This window comes from Anastrepha obliqua, chromosome 3, assembly GCF_027943255.1.
Source record: "Anastrepha obliqua isolate idAnaObli1 chromosome 3, idAnaObli1_1.0, whole genome shotgun sequence".
Lineage (NCBI taxonomy): Eukaryota > Metazoa > Arthropoda > Insecta > Diptera > Tephritidae > Anastrepha > Anastrepha obliqua.
The window spans coordinates 87,243,148-87,257,769 of NC_072894.1; the positions used below are offsets into that span (position 1 = coordinate 87,243,148).

The 14,622-nt window shown below is 39.3% G+C and overlaps 1 protein-coding gene across 2 annotated transcripts; it reads left to right on the plus strand.

The window, feature by feature from the left end:
* Positions 1 to 404: 404 nt before the first annotated feature.
* Positions 405 to 13,264, plus strand: LOC129243118 (ras-related protein Rab-8A). 2 transcript variants are annotated; one of them, XM_054880263.1, is made up of 5 exons: positions 405 to 661; positions 6,608 to 6,668; positions 6,718 to 6,922; positions 12,871 to 13,011; positions 13,072 to 13,264. In XM_054880263.1, exons 1-5 carry the CDS (start codon positions 604 to 606, stop codon positions 13,162 to 13,164), a joined length of 558 nt encoding a protein of 185 aa, XP_054736238.1. In that variant the 5' UTR covers positions 405 to 603; the 3' UTR covers positions 13,165 to 13,264. The 2 variants fall into 2 exon arrangements, with proteins under 2 accessions (XP_054736238.1, XP_054736237.1); XM_054880262.1 differs by having other exon boundaries at positions 419 to 840.
* Positions 13,265 to 14,622: the final 1,358 nt, after the last annotated feature.

Here is a 14,622-nt window from a genome sequence, read left to right on the forward strand (position 1 = left end):
TACTTGTGAGGCAACATACCCAGCTAATGAGTAATAAGATCAACGATGAATTTGGTTATGGTTATGACAACGGAATTATAATCGATTACAATGTCGCCCATATACTGGTTCGATCAACAAATTTATGGCGTTATGATTATGTCACCTCTACTCTGGGCTTATATTTTGGTTTTCGTTGTAACCATACCCAGTTGCACTGTGTTGTATAGTATTTTGTTGCTTTGTAATTTTTGCATTGTGTTGTTATTATCTTTTCTTCAGTTTCTGCACTTTGAAATGCACAAATATGCGATATTATATGTAAATATCAGCTGCTTATGGCTATTGCACCAATAACTGGTGCATAAATATCCCTATGGTTAATGCTATGGCTTATGGTAGCTAAATATCGATGATTATCGACCATCGATTATCATTGTGAATCTCATGCCAAAGTTATTTTTGTATGTATATGGATCTAACTAAATAATCAAATATATATATGTATTATTTGTACGGTATAAAGCAAACCTCCGCCGCCTTTGCAGAATTAAAATTTGTCAAATGTTGTGATTTTATTCCTGCTACCTCTATCAGTAAAATATCTAATGCAAGTTTTGCCTAATGTATATTTGTACAATTAATGCGCGTTTAAGCTGTTGTGTCAGAATACCATACCGAGGTACATGCAAATTCGCTGGACATACTTATAAAATTATTTAAAAGCTACCAAAGCTATGGCAAAAACATACGATTATCTGTTTAAGCTGCTCCTAATTGGTGATTCCGGCGTAGGGAAAACTTGCATTTTATTTCGTTTTTCAGAAGATGCATTTAACACGACCTTTATCTCAACAATAGGTAAGTTTTCTTTCTTTTTATATAAAATTTGTAGCAACATTTTAAAAGACGTTTGCATTTTTAATGTTAATTGATAGTTGATCGTAGCCGTAATAATAACTAAAAGAATAAAAATTTTCCCGCATACGGGCTAATCATTGGCTCGATGATTTCGGATTATTCATATTATGGTATATTAATATTAAATGACCCCATTCAGAAAAATTGAAAACTTGCTTATATTCAAGCATCAAAAATTTGATTTGAAACCAAATTTTCGAAATACCTGCACACCAATTTATTAATAAATCTCTGTTTGGAATTAGCATTTTCTCTTGGGAAAATCCGAAAATAAGTGTGCCTCTACTTTTCATTACTACTACAATGTTTTTGGTTGTGAACAGAGCGGGAGAGGGCGTGGCGCCACCCACCAACCAGATTGGAAAAAGCAAGTCTAATAGAATTCAAATAGGACCCTAATGAATCCAGAGAAAACGTAAAAAACTACGATTTTTTCGACTCTGTTTACTTGTGCGTTGAAATATCATTAAAGAGAAATGCATAACACAATTGTTAACCCAGTTAGAATTTAACTAAGATTTTATACTTTATAATATGAATGGAACACGGTTTTATAGTAAAATTTATGTATGTAAAAATAATAATTTTGTATCTGTAGTGTGCCGCTTAGCCGACACTTCGACCTAAAAGATATTTTGTATCGTACTACATGTTTTAGAAGTAGTTAATACTATACCTATTGACTGGCGCTACTCCCTTAAATGTATTATATCAGGTTTTATTGAACCAAGATGTTCCCTGACTCAGATTGGGAATTGGTTGAAAGCCAATTCTTTCATTACATTTTCCACCTTGTAAACAAATAGCAACAAGAACATTTTTGATTACATTCGGATCCATTTGATCTTGATGAAAGATGTACATGTTGTTTTTACCAAAGCAGTAGGCAATAGACATCATCATCCTCGAGACAGTCTACAGTCTGTCTCATTTCCAAAATTTATTCATAAGAGATGATAATTTATGTAATAGTGGCCTAACAGAAAACCAAATACCTTATGCCTACTTTATGCTTGTTATGCAGATCCCTAATGTATGCAAAAGATCGAATAAGACTTTTAGCTTGAAGGACTTATTTTATGAACTCCCATTGGGGAATTCCTTGAGTATTTTCACAACTATTTACCCAGCATTTAGCTTCTGCCCATTTGACACCACAATATAGTTCTGGACCGTGAAAATCTGCTGCAGACCCTGCCCTGATGAGTTTATCAGAACTTTTCAACTTACCAAATTGGTCTCTATTTCGGAAAACAAAAGTTTTAATTTGTGCCCGCTCAGAAACCTTTTTTTTTTTACTTATTTGTGCTACCATATACGCTGACTATTGCCTTAGTGCTAATATATATAAGCAATATTAATAGAATGACAAGTAAGATAATATAAAACTAAAATAAACTTAATTAACAAGAATACGATGATATTAGCGAATTAAATAATGTAATAAAGAAGAGAATTGATTTTTAGTTATTGTAAAAGCAAAGATATGGAATTCGCGCTCTAGTTAAATTCGCACAGAGTGCGAACAATACCTGCATTGGACTCAAAATTCGTTTTGAATATCTTGAGATAAAAAGAGTAAGAGTATCGTAAAGTTCTCGACGGAATAAGAAAGTTAGTGCGTTGCAAAAGAAACGCACAATCAATGTCACCTTGAATTCAATTCGACACAAAAGAAAGCGATAGAATTGTCCGTCGTGGGCATTCCCATGGCAGACGATTTACGTTACCAGAATGACTCGGGTTTTTCCCGACCAAGGGCTGCCCCAGTAAACTAGCCCTGTCTAGTGAACCCTTTATCACCCCACTTCTTACGTCACAGGAGCAACTGCTTGCAGCAATCTTTTTCCAAATACTTCTTCTCAGGGCTGGTATCGAATCCAACCCTGAGCCATTCTATTGCTGTTCATGCCATAAACGGCTCCACCGGAACACCACCTTGGTTAGGTGCAATAAGGGCATCGGGTGGAGCCACCTTAAGGCCTGTTCAGGCCTTAAGTCACACAGGGAGTGGTCCACACGGTATGTGGTCACGTGTTGCTCCCGCCAGCAGGCGTCCGATGCCTCAACGGTTACTACGCCCTGATAAGCCGGCTCTTCCAACCGCCACCACAACCGATACCACCACGGTAAGGAGCCTATCGGCGCAACACAATTCCCCCAACACAGCCCTTTCCTTCTGCTCCAACCCCAGTGTGGGGACAATCAAGCAGTTCTTGGTCACCCGCACAGTCTGTCCCGTGTGTCAGACGAGGGTCCTTGGGCCACCCGATTCCGACACGGAATCTCAATAGCTGAGTCCAAGAAACCAAGCTACACGCTAGCTTTTCTCTGATAACTAGGGATGGCTATAACGTGCACAGACATGATCGCGAGCGAGACAACGGTGGTGGCCTAACGTTCATAGTCCACCACACGGTGCAGTATCGTCTCATTGATGAAGGCATTGACCGCAGGGACAGCACCTTAGAATGTCAAGTTATTGCTGTCCGGTCAGGCGATGCCGAGCTCGAAATCTTTAATATATACATACCCCCTGTCACCCGCTGCCCGTCAGGATATTACCCTGATATAGGTGCGCTCATCAGAGGTGAAAACCGATTGGTTGTAGGTGACTTCAATGCACAGTAGATGGACGTTTCGAAATTCAGCATTGTGATCGACGACGCCCCCCTCCTGGGTAGTGGGCAATTGCAGCAGCTCGCCTGATATAACAATTGCTAGCGCTGGTCTGATAAACAGCTTAACTTAGATTCGCTTGCATCAGACCACTTGCCCATTATCGTTTCGATTGAGAGATCTGCCGACTTTGTTTCGCGAACCACCGATCCCATATTAACTTTAACAAAGCTAATAGGGCCGGTTTCTTGGAATACACTGAGGACACCTTCGTCGCTCTTCCCATCCCCACTGATGTACGCGCAGGCGAACGAAAGGTGCTCACAGCTGCTGCGGCTCGCTTCAATAAAGCAATTGACATTTACTGGGCCAAACAGACATTAAACAACATTCATCGGGATACCGTTACCATCTTCTTAAGCTTCCGACCACCAGCCACCGAATGCCGTAATCGGAGTCCAACCACCACCTACAACAGATGAAGAGCTTCAGCTTCCCCGTGAGACCCGCGTGACACTGGCACAATTACGTTCTGGATGTTGAAGCAGGTTAAACTCCTACTTATCCAAAATTGACCTCGCCATACTAAACATATGCCCGACATGTGAAGGCACCCCACACGACGCTAATCACTTTTTCACATACCCCTGAAAACCTACTCATCTCACACCGCTCTCCCTCTGGATCCAACCTGTCGAAACCGCTTGTTTCCTGGACCTCCCTTTAGATGAGCTAGTCGAAGACGACCGGTGATATACCCTACACTGACGGGGCTTGTACTACTGCTACAACAACAACAAGGGGAATATGAAACAGACAATTATAGAGATCTAAGGGCATATTTAAGAAAGATCTTTTGTACCCTTTCTATTCTTGTGATAGCAAATTGGTGATAAGGTCTCAAAATAAATGAAGCATATTCCAACGTTGATCAAACAGACGCGGAAAACAGTAATTTCATTGTGTACGGGTCAGAGAAGTTTGAACTGTTCCGTCTAACAGGGCTAGTTTATTTGGGGCAACAGTCGAGAAAATCCGAGTCATTCCTCGGCAGGCAATGACAAACCTCCGAATGTATTTCTGCCATGAAAAAGCTCCTCATAAAAATATAATATTTGCCGTTTGAAACAACATCAAAACGCACACCACAAATAAAGGGTTTTTCAATAAGGGCGGGTAGATGTTGAAATGGAATAAAATGACGTTTGCTATGTGGCACGTAGCGCTGTCCTGCTGGAACCATATGTCGTCTAGGTCCATATGGTTCAATATGGGCCATAAGAAATTGGAAAGGCCACCACTCCAAGCAAATAACAGAGCTACTAGTTGAGCACCCTTTATTTATCTTTAATCGTTGGCAACCACTATTTGCGGACATTTTTGCGTAGGCACCTATATCTCATCGGCGGCCGCCGTAGCCGAATGGGTTGGTCCGTGACTACCATTCGGAATTCACAGAGAGAACGTCGGTTGGAATCTCGGCGAAATACCAAAATTAAGAAAAATATTTTTCCAATAGCGGTCGCCCCTCGGCAGGCAATGGAAAACCTCCGATTTCTGCCATGAAAAAGCTCCTCATAAAAATATCTGCCGTTCGGAGTCGGCTTGAAACTGTAGGTCCCTCCATTTGTCGAACAACATCAAGTGGCACACCACAAATAGGAGGAGGAGCTCGGCCAAACACCCAAAAAGAGTGTACGCGCCAATTATATATATATATATGTATATATACCTACATATATCTCATCACGTAGAGAAAACATTCATCTTCAATTTGGTATGTATAATATGATAATATGTACCTGTTTATACCTGGCTGACATTAGGTTACGGCCAAGTGAGGGATGGATTGAACTTTTTCGGTAACTCAGGTATATTTCTTTCTGATGAAATATATTTTTTAACAATTACAAGTCGACGTAATTGTTCAAAAATAAATAATTAATTACATTTTAATAAAAATTAATTGCGGCCAAATTTGGATGGCCACCTTTGCGGATTTGCATTGGCTTAGTTATAAATATCGATAAAAATTATATTTTATTAATCAAACATATGAACGTATAAATCACGCAGGCGGATCTCGTACTATTAAGCTCTCTAAAATTGTCTGCCTTGTTATACGCTTGTTATTAAATGGATTAAAGTCGCTTGAGCGCAGAAGGACGATTCTATCGGTTTCTTTTGTGTTTAATTGAATTCAAGGTGACAATCATTGTGAATTTGTTTAGTAACGCATTAAATTTCTTATTCCGGAGATCTCGAATTCTATATCGTTAGATTTTACAATAACTAAAAATCAATTTTCTTCTCTCATCGTTTAATTCGCTATACAATATGTTTTGTCAACTTGTATTTTAGTTTTATCTCGTTCTATTTGTTATTCTAAAATGGTAACCTGGTCACATTGATATCCAATTGGGCTAGGAGGACGTCACTGAAATTGTAAAACTCGCTGAGAGTAAATTAACGGAACCACTATAGGCGTCATCTCATTATTCTCTACGTCGTGAAGACTAAGTACATATGTACATTGTGTTTATTCCAACCAAACACACAAAAATAGAAACATAAACTCTATGGGGCGAAAATATCGATTTGAGTTAGAGTCAACTTTAATAAGGGTAATGGAAAATAGTTAGAGCCGCCTTTATTTTTAGGTGTATCAGTTTAATGCCTTGTCCTACCAAGAGCATACTTTTGCCCAAATTTCTATTACTCAATATTGTCAAACACACATTTAGCACTTGAAATTATTTTCTATTTATTTTTAAATAATTTTTATGAACAATTTTTATTGGATACTATTTTATGAAATATTATGAAAGGATTATAGTTTTAGACAACACGACTAACTTATTTTAATAATTCAAGAATGAGACTTGAAATATGTAAAATCAGCCTCCAGATCATAAGTTGAAAAACATCGATTTTGACGTTCATGCTTAGAAGCGAGATATTTACATAAGCAACGACATTGCTTTAAATGCAATATGTTAATATTTCAATTTTAAATTCTTGATTACATTATATTTACAAGTTTACGTTCCTTATATACTAATTTTTAATAACTATTCTTCCGTTATAGGTATCGACTTTAAAATTAGAACAATTGAATTAGACGGAAGAAAAATTAAGCTTCAAATATGGTAATATATACGGTATATAGAAACTTTCAACTATAAAGCTTTTTTTTAGGGATACTGCGGGCCAAGAACGCTTTCGGACAATAACCACTGCTTATTACAGAGGAGCTATGGGTATCATGTTAGTTTACGATATTACACAAGAAAAATCTTTCGAAAATATTAAAAATTGGATACGGAATATAGAAGAAAATGCATCCGCAGACGTAGAAAAGATGCTATTGGGTAATAAATGTGAACTCAATGATAAGCGTCAGGTGTGTATTACTCCTACTCATTTATGTATATATGTATGTACATTAATTTTGCATTTTTTAAATTGTTATAAAAACTTTAAAATTCTCCAACGTTTATCCTTAAACCTTACGAATTCATAAAAAAAAATTTTCAGCCCAACAGCTAAAGTTAGGAGAAAATACAATATTATATAAAGGATCTTTTAAAAGACGTGCCTAAATATGTTTTTTTTAAGCATGTAAAAATTTAAATTGAGATTTCACTATATTTATTAAAAATACGGCTCCTAACAATAATATGTGAAAATTGGCATCATTTAAATGTCCACCATGCGCACGTCTCTAGGTAAAATCCACCAAACAGTCTATTCATGAAGGCCTAACATTTGAGAACAATGTTGAAGGTTGTTCAGCAATACTTTACGCTACAGATACAACATTCTCAATAAAACATCCAATTTTTGGTCTACCAGTGCTTGTTGTATTCTTGTTGTTGTTATATCAGCATAAACATTCCCCATTCATACATAAGGAGGAATGCTGCTGGAGTGGCAATCCTTGGCCGGATATAAATCTGGGTCGTTTCGGTAACGTAGAACCGACTGCCGTGAAAACGGCATAGTATTCTCGATAGATCCAGTTTCTCAAAATTTGTTCACCAACCTTTGAATTGTCGACTCATTCGGACGATTATTTCCTTCAAACAAATCTCGAATTTTGCGAGATTTTGTTCTTAAAAACCTTCCATTTTCATAATCTTCTTCTTCTTTCATAGCGTTACAACGCGGGGTGCGTCAAAGCTTCTTTCAAAATGCTCCTCCAAATTCCATTTTCATAATAAGTTTCAATAATTTTACTCTGTTGTTCTATTGTCACAGATGACATAAAAAATCCTTCTAGGAATTATTCACTACTGACATCTAACCGTCGCGTTTGAAACACCCTTTATTACAAAAAAATCTCTTAACTAACAATAATTTTGACTTTATGCTGTACATAATTCATATTTGCTGTGATTGCTACAAAAATGTTTAAATCTTTAATTGAAAATTCATATTTTAATAAAGGAGTTAGCTGTATAGTTGTAGAACAAACATAGTCCAACTTCCATAACGCTGAGAGAGTAACCCCAAAAACGAAATCGATGTAATAAATACCTTAAAAAGGTATCATTGGCGAGTTCAAGTACAGCAAAAAGACAAGCAAATATTCTAAATCACCTAAATCAAATGTTAACAAGACAGTAAATAGACATAACTTGGGTTTCTCTCAACTATTTTTTCAACATGTAGAACTTCACTCAATAAATGTTCAGTACGGTAGCACCCTAACAGGAACTGCTTGCTGAGCAGTTAGTTATGCTCCTTAACAGGTAGCGTATTGGCCTCGTCGTGAAGGTGTTGTATTGGGGACATCAGGAGGCAACCCGTCGCTGTCCGAATGGCAGTGTTTTTTCATGTCTGGAGCTTTATCCACTGCGTGTCACTGGTTCCAGGCGACCAGACAGGCGCAGCATGGGTTAGAACCTGCCGGCCAATTACCTTAAATCTCGATAGCAACAATTCTTTGTCTCTGCCCCAAGTGCTGCCGGCAAGCGATTTGAGGACCTTGTTGCGATTTTGGATTTTAGTGGCAATTGCGGTTGTGTGTGCAGAGAAGGAGAGCAAACTGTCGAAGGTTACACCCAAAATGTTGGGATTGTTTACAGTCGGAATTGGTGTGTCATCGACTTTTACCTTGAGGGGCAATTGGACCTCCTTTTCGACGTGTACTTAGTGGGGGAAAGTTGATGATTCCTCGCAGTGAAAAAGCTAGAAAGGTCGGTGAGGATTTTCCTCTATTTAGATGAATGGTCACTATAAATCACTGATGAGTGACGACCGCTCAGATAGTTGGCAGACCACCTCTTCAGCCCTGACGGGAGTCTCGACTGATAAATATCATCTAGTAGCAATCGGCAGGAATTCTTTGTTCTTTAGCCGCGTTATCGCTATTCTCACCTCATCACGGTCGGGTAGCGGAACGACAGTTCCGTCGTTAACGATCGGGATATCGCGATCTTCACATTCTCTGTAACATGCTCAATTGTCACTTTTTAACAGGTTCGAGAAGTGTCTCTTCCATAATTTAAGTACGCTCTGGAGTCAGTCACCAGATCACTGTCTTTGTTCTTACAGGAAAACGACCCGGTATTAAAATCTTCTGTAAGCCGCCGAACATTCTGGTACAATTTTCGGACATTCTTCCTATTCACCAGCATCTCAAGCTCCACGCACTCACGTATTTCGCCCTCTCGTCTTTTCTGTCTGATAATACGTCTCTCTTCCTTTTTTAGCTCCCGGTAGCGATCTCATATCGCTCGCGTTGCGCCCCATCGCATCTGTTCTTTCTACGGCAGCATGGCATTTCTCGTCGTACCAACTGGCTCGCCGGAATCCGATTTCTTCATCGGCGGCGGTACGTAGAGAGCGAGAAATGTTGCTTCATTGCTCGTGCATGATGGATTGTTGGACAGCACTCTCTGAGAGCAAGAATGAGATTCGAGTCGCGAATCTTCGCATGTCTGTTGGGATTGCAACTTTTTGTTGTCGAACATTCTTTGCGTATATCTACCTACTAGATTTTGCTGCACAGAGGCGTGTGCGTAGTTTGGGTGCAGCAAGATAATGATCGGAGTCGATGTTGGGTCCTCGGATCGTACGTACATCTAAAGCACTAGAAGCGTATCTCTCACAACATCCTCAAAACCTGATCGATCTGGCTTCGAGTTAGCCGAATGGGTGGGTGTGCGACTGCCACTCGGAAATGCACAGGCTCGAATCTCCGTGCATCAAACATCAAATGATAGAAATAAAAAAGTTGTTTCTAAATGCGGCCTCCGTAGCCGGCCGTGAAAGGAAAGAACATAGGTCGAATCTCGGTGAAACACCAAAATTAAGAAAAAGTTGTTTTTCTTAATAGCGAATATTTGGCCAAAAAGTCGTGCACAAGCAACGATGTGAGAGCAGGGGCGTTATCGGCTGCAAGAGCTAATTTTTGTTCTTCCACAAAGTCGGGCGTTTCTGTCCGATTTCTTCGCGCGAATTGCGCATAACTTGCAGGTAATATTCCTTATTTGCCGTTTTACCCTGTGGCAAGAACTCATGATGAAACTTTTACATTCGACCAAACTTGGCGCGCTTTTTTGGTCTTGGTTCGTGCGGCAGCTTCGTCCACGATTCGTCACCAGTTAAGGCCCTCTGGAGCAAATTTGGGTCGTCGCGGACAGAGTCCAACATCTCATTAGCAATGTTCATGCGATGCTGCTTTTGGTCAAAATTGAGCAGTTTTGGTACGAATTTTGGTCATGAGTCCGTTGCAGTTCAGTTGGAGGAGCTTGAAGCTCCTCGGGAGTATTGTCGTAACACCGGGAGTGAGGGACGCGTGAGGTTATCTCCATTGGGCTTGCTGTGCGTTGCGCAGTAGTTGCATTGGCCTGATTGTAGTGGGTAGGCTGCGGATGCAGGGCTCTGCAGCAGAGGGCAACGTAGTCATGTGTCCACTCACTTGTGGTGCGCAAGCCAGAGCACCTTCAAAAGTGGCACCAACCATTGCTAAATTGCACTTGTCAGGTTCCGAGGAACCCTGGTCTGACATACGGAGCAGACATAGAGGGGGACCAAGAGCTGCTGGTTTGTCCCCGCACTTGGGTTAAAGCAAGAGGGTTGTGGGGTCCGAGTTGAGAGTGGTGTTGCACCGATGAGCTTCCTAACCGTTAAGGTTTGATTTGTGGCGGCAGTTTGCAGGACCGTTTGTAGCAGATGCAGCAGTAGAATACCTTTGTTCCAGGGTCGATACCAGCTCTTAAGAGAAGTATTTGGAGCGTTCCCACGACAATCCATAACCGGAACGACCCGGATTTATATCCGGCCAAGGACTGTCACTTCAGCAGCATTTCTTGTATATGCATGGGGAATGTTTAATCTGCTACAACAGCAACAAGAAGTATTTGGAGCAAACTTGCTGCGTAGGATTGCTTCTGAGACGATAAATAAGGGATTAAGTACGGTACACTAGACAGGGCTAGTTTACTACAGGGTCCGTCCCTCGAAGTGTAACCAATTAAAACGGCCATAAATTTAGTGTTTATTCAATTCAAAGTAAAAAATGTGTGAAAATAAGAATTACTGTTGCTCGATATGACCACCTTTTGCCTTGAGACGGTCCAGAAGCGAACCGCAAGCTGCCCGAATGTGACTTGCAGGTATTTTGGCCCACTCGCGGACAATGGCGCCTCGAACTGGTGAATCTTTTAGTTCGGACCTTGCTTTCCAAAATGGCCCAAAAAGAATAATCTAACGGACTCGCGTCTGGTGAATTTGAGAGCCATTGTGTGAACGATATGAAGTTCGAAACGTTATTTTTTAGCCATTCTTGGATCAGGTTTAAAGCAACCTCCAGAATACTTTCCCGATAATATTTCGCATTTACCCTGACGCCAAGCTCAATGAAAACGATTGGGGAGCGCCCTTCTCCGGTTACAGTGGCCCAACCTTTTACCTGTGGCGGGTTCTGCCTCCTGTTGGCCAATCGATGACTCAAATTCTCGTATGAACGGTCAGTCAAATAACCCCTATCGTTTTGGTAGTTTACGAATTGCTCAATTTGAAAAATTTTCTCGTCGTCAGAAAACATAATGTTCAGAAATTGACCAAGCGAAGCAACTCCTTCGCTCTCTCAAGTCTGACTTGTTGCTGCTTTGGTTTGAGATTATGTGCATTTCGGACTTTGAGATAATTTTTCAGTATGCGGCGTATGATACTGTCAGATATTGTCAGTTCTTTTGACATTTAATTAACACTTCGTCGAGGATTTCGCTCAAATCGTTTCTTCACTTTTTGAACCATTTCACGTGACGTTGCAGTCTTTTGATGACCGCCTCCATGATGTTTTGCGATGTTACCAGTATCATTGTAATGAGTAATGGTGCGATAAACAAAATCTTTATTGACTTTAAGGTGCTCGAGCTCACGAGCAATCGCTCATTGTGATTTCCCAGCCAAATATAATGCAATCACAGTATTAAGTTTAAAATCAAATACTGATTTTCTTTTTTCGCGTTTACTCTCGGAAAAATACTTCCGCGCGCTTGTAAACAATACTCTGCGCTGTCATTTAGCCAACTAACAGACAGCTGGTAAGAGCGGTCTGAAGTTAGTTACACTTCGAGTGCCGGACCCTGTAGGGCGGCAGGCCTTAGTCGGGAAAACTCCGAGTCATTCCGGCTGTCCACTATCACAGTTGCTGCTGTCCTCTCTACTACTTCTCTGTCACTGCCGCCGTCGCTGCTTCAATGTTCACGCCACCGTCCGTTGCCACTGGTTTTGATGACATCTTTGTATTCATTTTTAAATTAGAGACTATACATAAAACCATACACACACACACTTCCTTACCACTGCGTTATCGGCAAAAAACTGTATTTGGAGGTATGGTTATAATGCGCTTCATTTTTTGTTAGTTTCGTTTATAATATAAAAATCAGAATATTACTAGGCCATTCACTGAATAATCACTAATCAGCAAGAAACACAAAAACTGCATTTGGGGGCATTCTTATATTACGTGCTTTCGCAGTTTAAGATGCGGCCCTTTATTTGTATTAGTGTCTTCAATATAAAAGTCACAATATTATCAAGCCAGTCACTAAATATTTACAAATAAATAACTTCTCCTCCTTCTGTTTGTTTTGACGTCTTCGGTTGTCGGAAAAATAAAGAGCTATTTTCAGAAGGTGCAAACTTCTGTATTCTGTCCACCGTGATGCTTACTATACATATAAATATTATAGTATTGGCGTATTTATATAAATAAAGTAAAAGGCGGTGATTCGTTGAGAAACTTCACTGACTTTGGTTATGACCTGCTAGCAATCTGAAATATACAATTGTATTAAATTAGCCAATCGGTTCTATATCTCTTCAATAAAGGTTTCTCGGGAGCGAGGAGAGCAATTAGCCGTAGAATATGGGATAAAATTCATGGAGACATCTGCTAAAGCCAGTATCAATGTGGAAGAAGCTTTTCTAACATTGGCCAGCGATATTAAAGCAAAAATGGAAAAACGATTGGTAACCATCTTATAAATGCAGAAATAATTTTGAATTTAAATATTTAATTTATAATTTCAGGAAGCCAATAATCCACCAAAAGGAGGGCATCAATTAAAATTCGCCGAAAATCGAAAAACAGAAACTTGGCTATCGAGATGTAACCTACTCTGACGAGTTCAAAAATTCGCATATTATAATACCATACATAATTTTCAGATGTTTAAAAGTTAAGTGATTTTATAATTAAAAACGAAAAACTTTTACAACGTAACATGCTAAAGCGTAAAATGACTATTAAAGAAATGGCCTTTTAAAAAAACGAAGGCCGCACCGAAAAACAAAGTCGTCAACAGAAAAATTGGGTAAATTTTTGTTTGTTTGGATAGTTAATAGCGATTTCTTCGGCCTCTTTTACGAAAATATTGTCATACACTATGTGAAAATATTTCGTATTTCATATGAAAATAGGACAATAAAAATTCAACATTTCCACAAATTATATATTTAATATAATATAATGCATTGAGGAGTGTCTTGTAAAGGCATTACACCTTTTCATTTTTGAGAAAAAGAGGTTAAGACCGGGGCAAAAGTGTACCAGAAGGATGTCTTAGAAGGCATGGTGAACCAGTTCAGCAGTACTTTCTGCAATGGAGAGCGTTGAATCTTCCAGCAAGATTCTGCTCCAGCTCATAAGGCAAAAACCACCCAACAGTGTTTAAAAAAATATTCCTAGGCTCATAGCCGCAGAAGAATGGCCATCTGGAAGTCCAGATGTGAATCCATTCGACTACACAAAATTTGAGACCATAGCCTATCGAAGGCCCCACATAAATTTGGAGACTCAAGCAATCTTTAAGCAGCGACGTCAATGTCCCTGGAAATCATTCGTACTGCAATAGCTGAATAGCCTAATCGTTTAAATACTTGTGTAACAGCAAATAGTACCCATTTCGAATAATAATTTATTATAGTTATAGAGAAGAGTTGTTCGATCGGCTTGAGAAACAGGATAAATATAGAAGAATATAGAAAACAATGCCGCTAAGTTCGGAAAAAGTTTCTCCGCTGAACCTACAAGGATTATGCTAAGGAGTAAATGAATCGGAATTTTAAACTCGTCTTCGGATATTTTTTTATATGGTTTTGCAGCACTAAATCCTTATTTCTTTTGTTGTCATGTATATTACCTGTAGTACCTCTGGTGACGTAGTTAACACATTGTGGTCGGGCGTCTTGTGCCAGTGCATTACGGCTGGAGCGGGTAATTTATTGAAAAATGTGCGCGAATTTTAAATTTGCTCGTATGATGTTTACTGTTAAACTCAATTTACCGTTATTATTTTGATTTGTATATGTTTGTACATCGTAATACTAGGTATGAGAAAGGGTAACAACAAACATTAATAACCCGTATATCTTTATTTCCCTTATTCTACCACCCATCTATAAAAACGTATAACTACGTGACCCGCGCTCTACCCACAGTTTGCGAAAAACGTATTTTTACGTGTCCCGCACACAATGTGTTAAAACATTTGCGGACTCTTAGGGGTCTTCAACTTCGAAATAGTATATGCTTGGAATTGAAATGCATAATAACTTAAAAAACCTAAGTGTTTGTTATTC

Excerpts from the sequence above, each read along its gene's own strand:
- LOC129243118 (XM_054880262.1), top strand. The coding sequence starts at position 717 with ATGGCAAAAACATACGATTATCTGTTTAAGCTGCTCCTAATTGGTGAT. Across the intron at positions 6,669-6,717 it reads AAAATTAAGCTTCAAATATG|GGATACTGCGGGCCAAGAAC; the intron begins GTAATATATACG and ends GCTTTTTTTTAG. Across the intron at positions 13,012-13,071 it reads CAAAAATGGAAAAACGATTG|GAAGCCAATAATCCACCAAA; the intron begins GTAACCATCTTA and ends TTATAATTTCAG.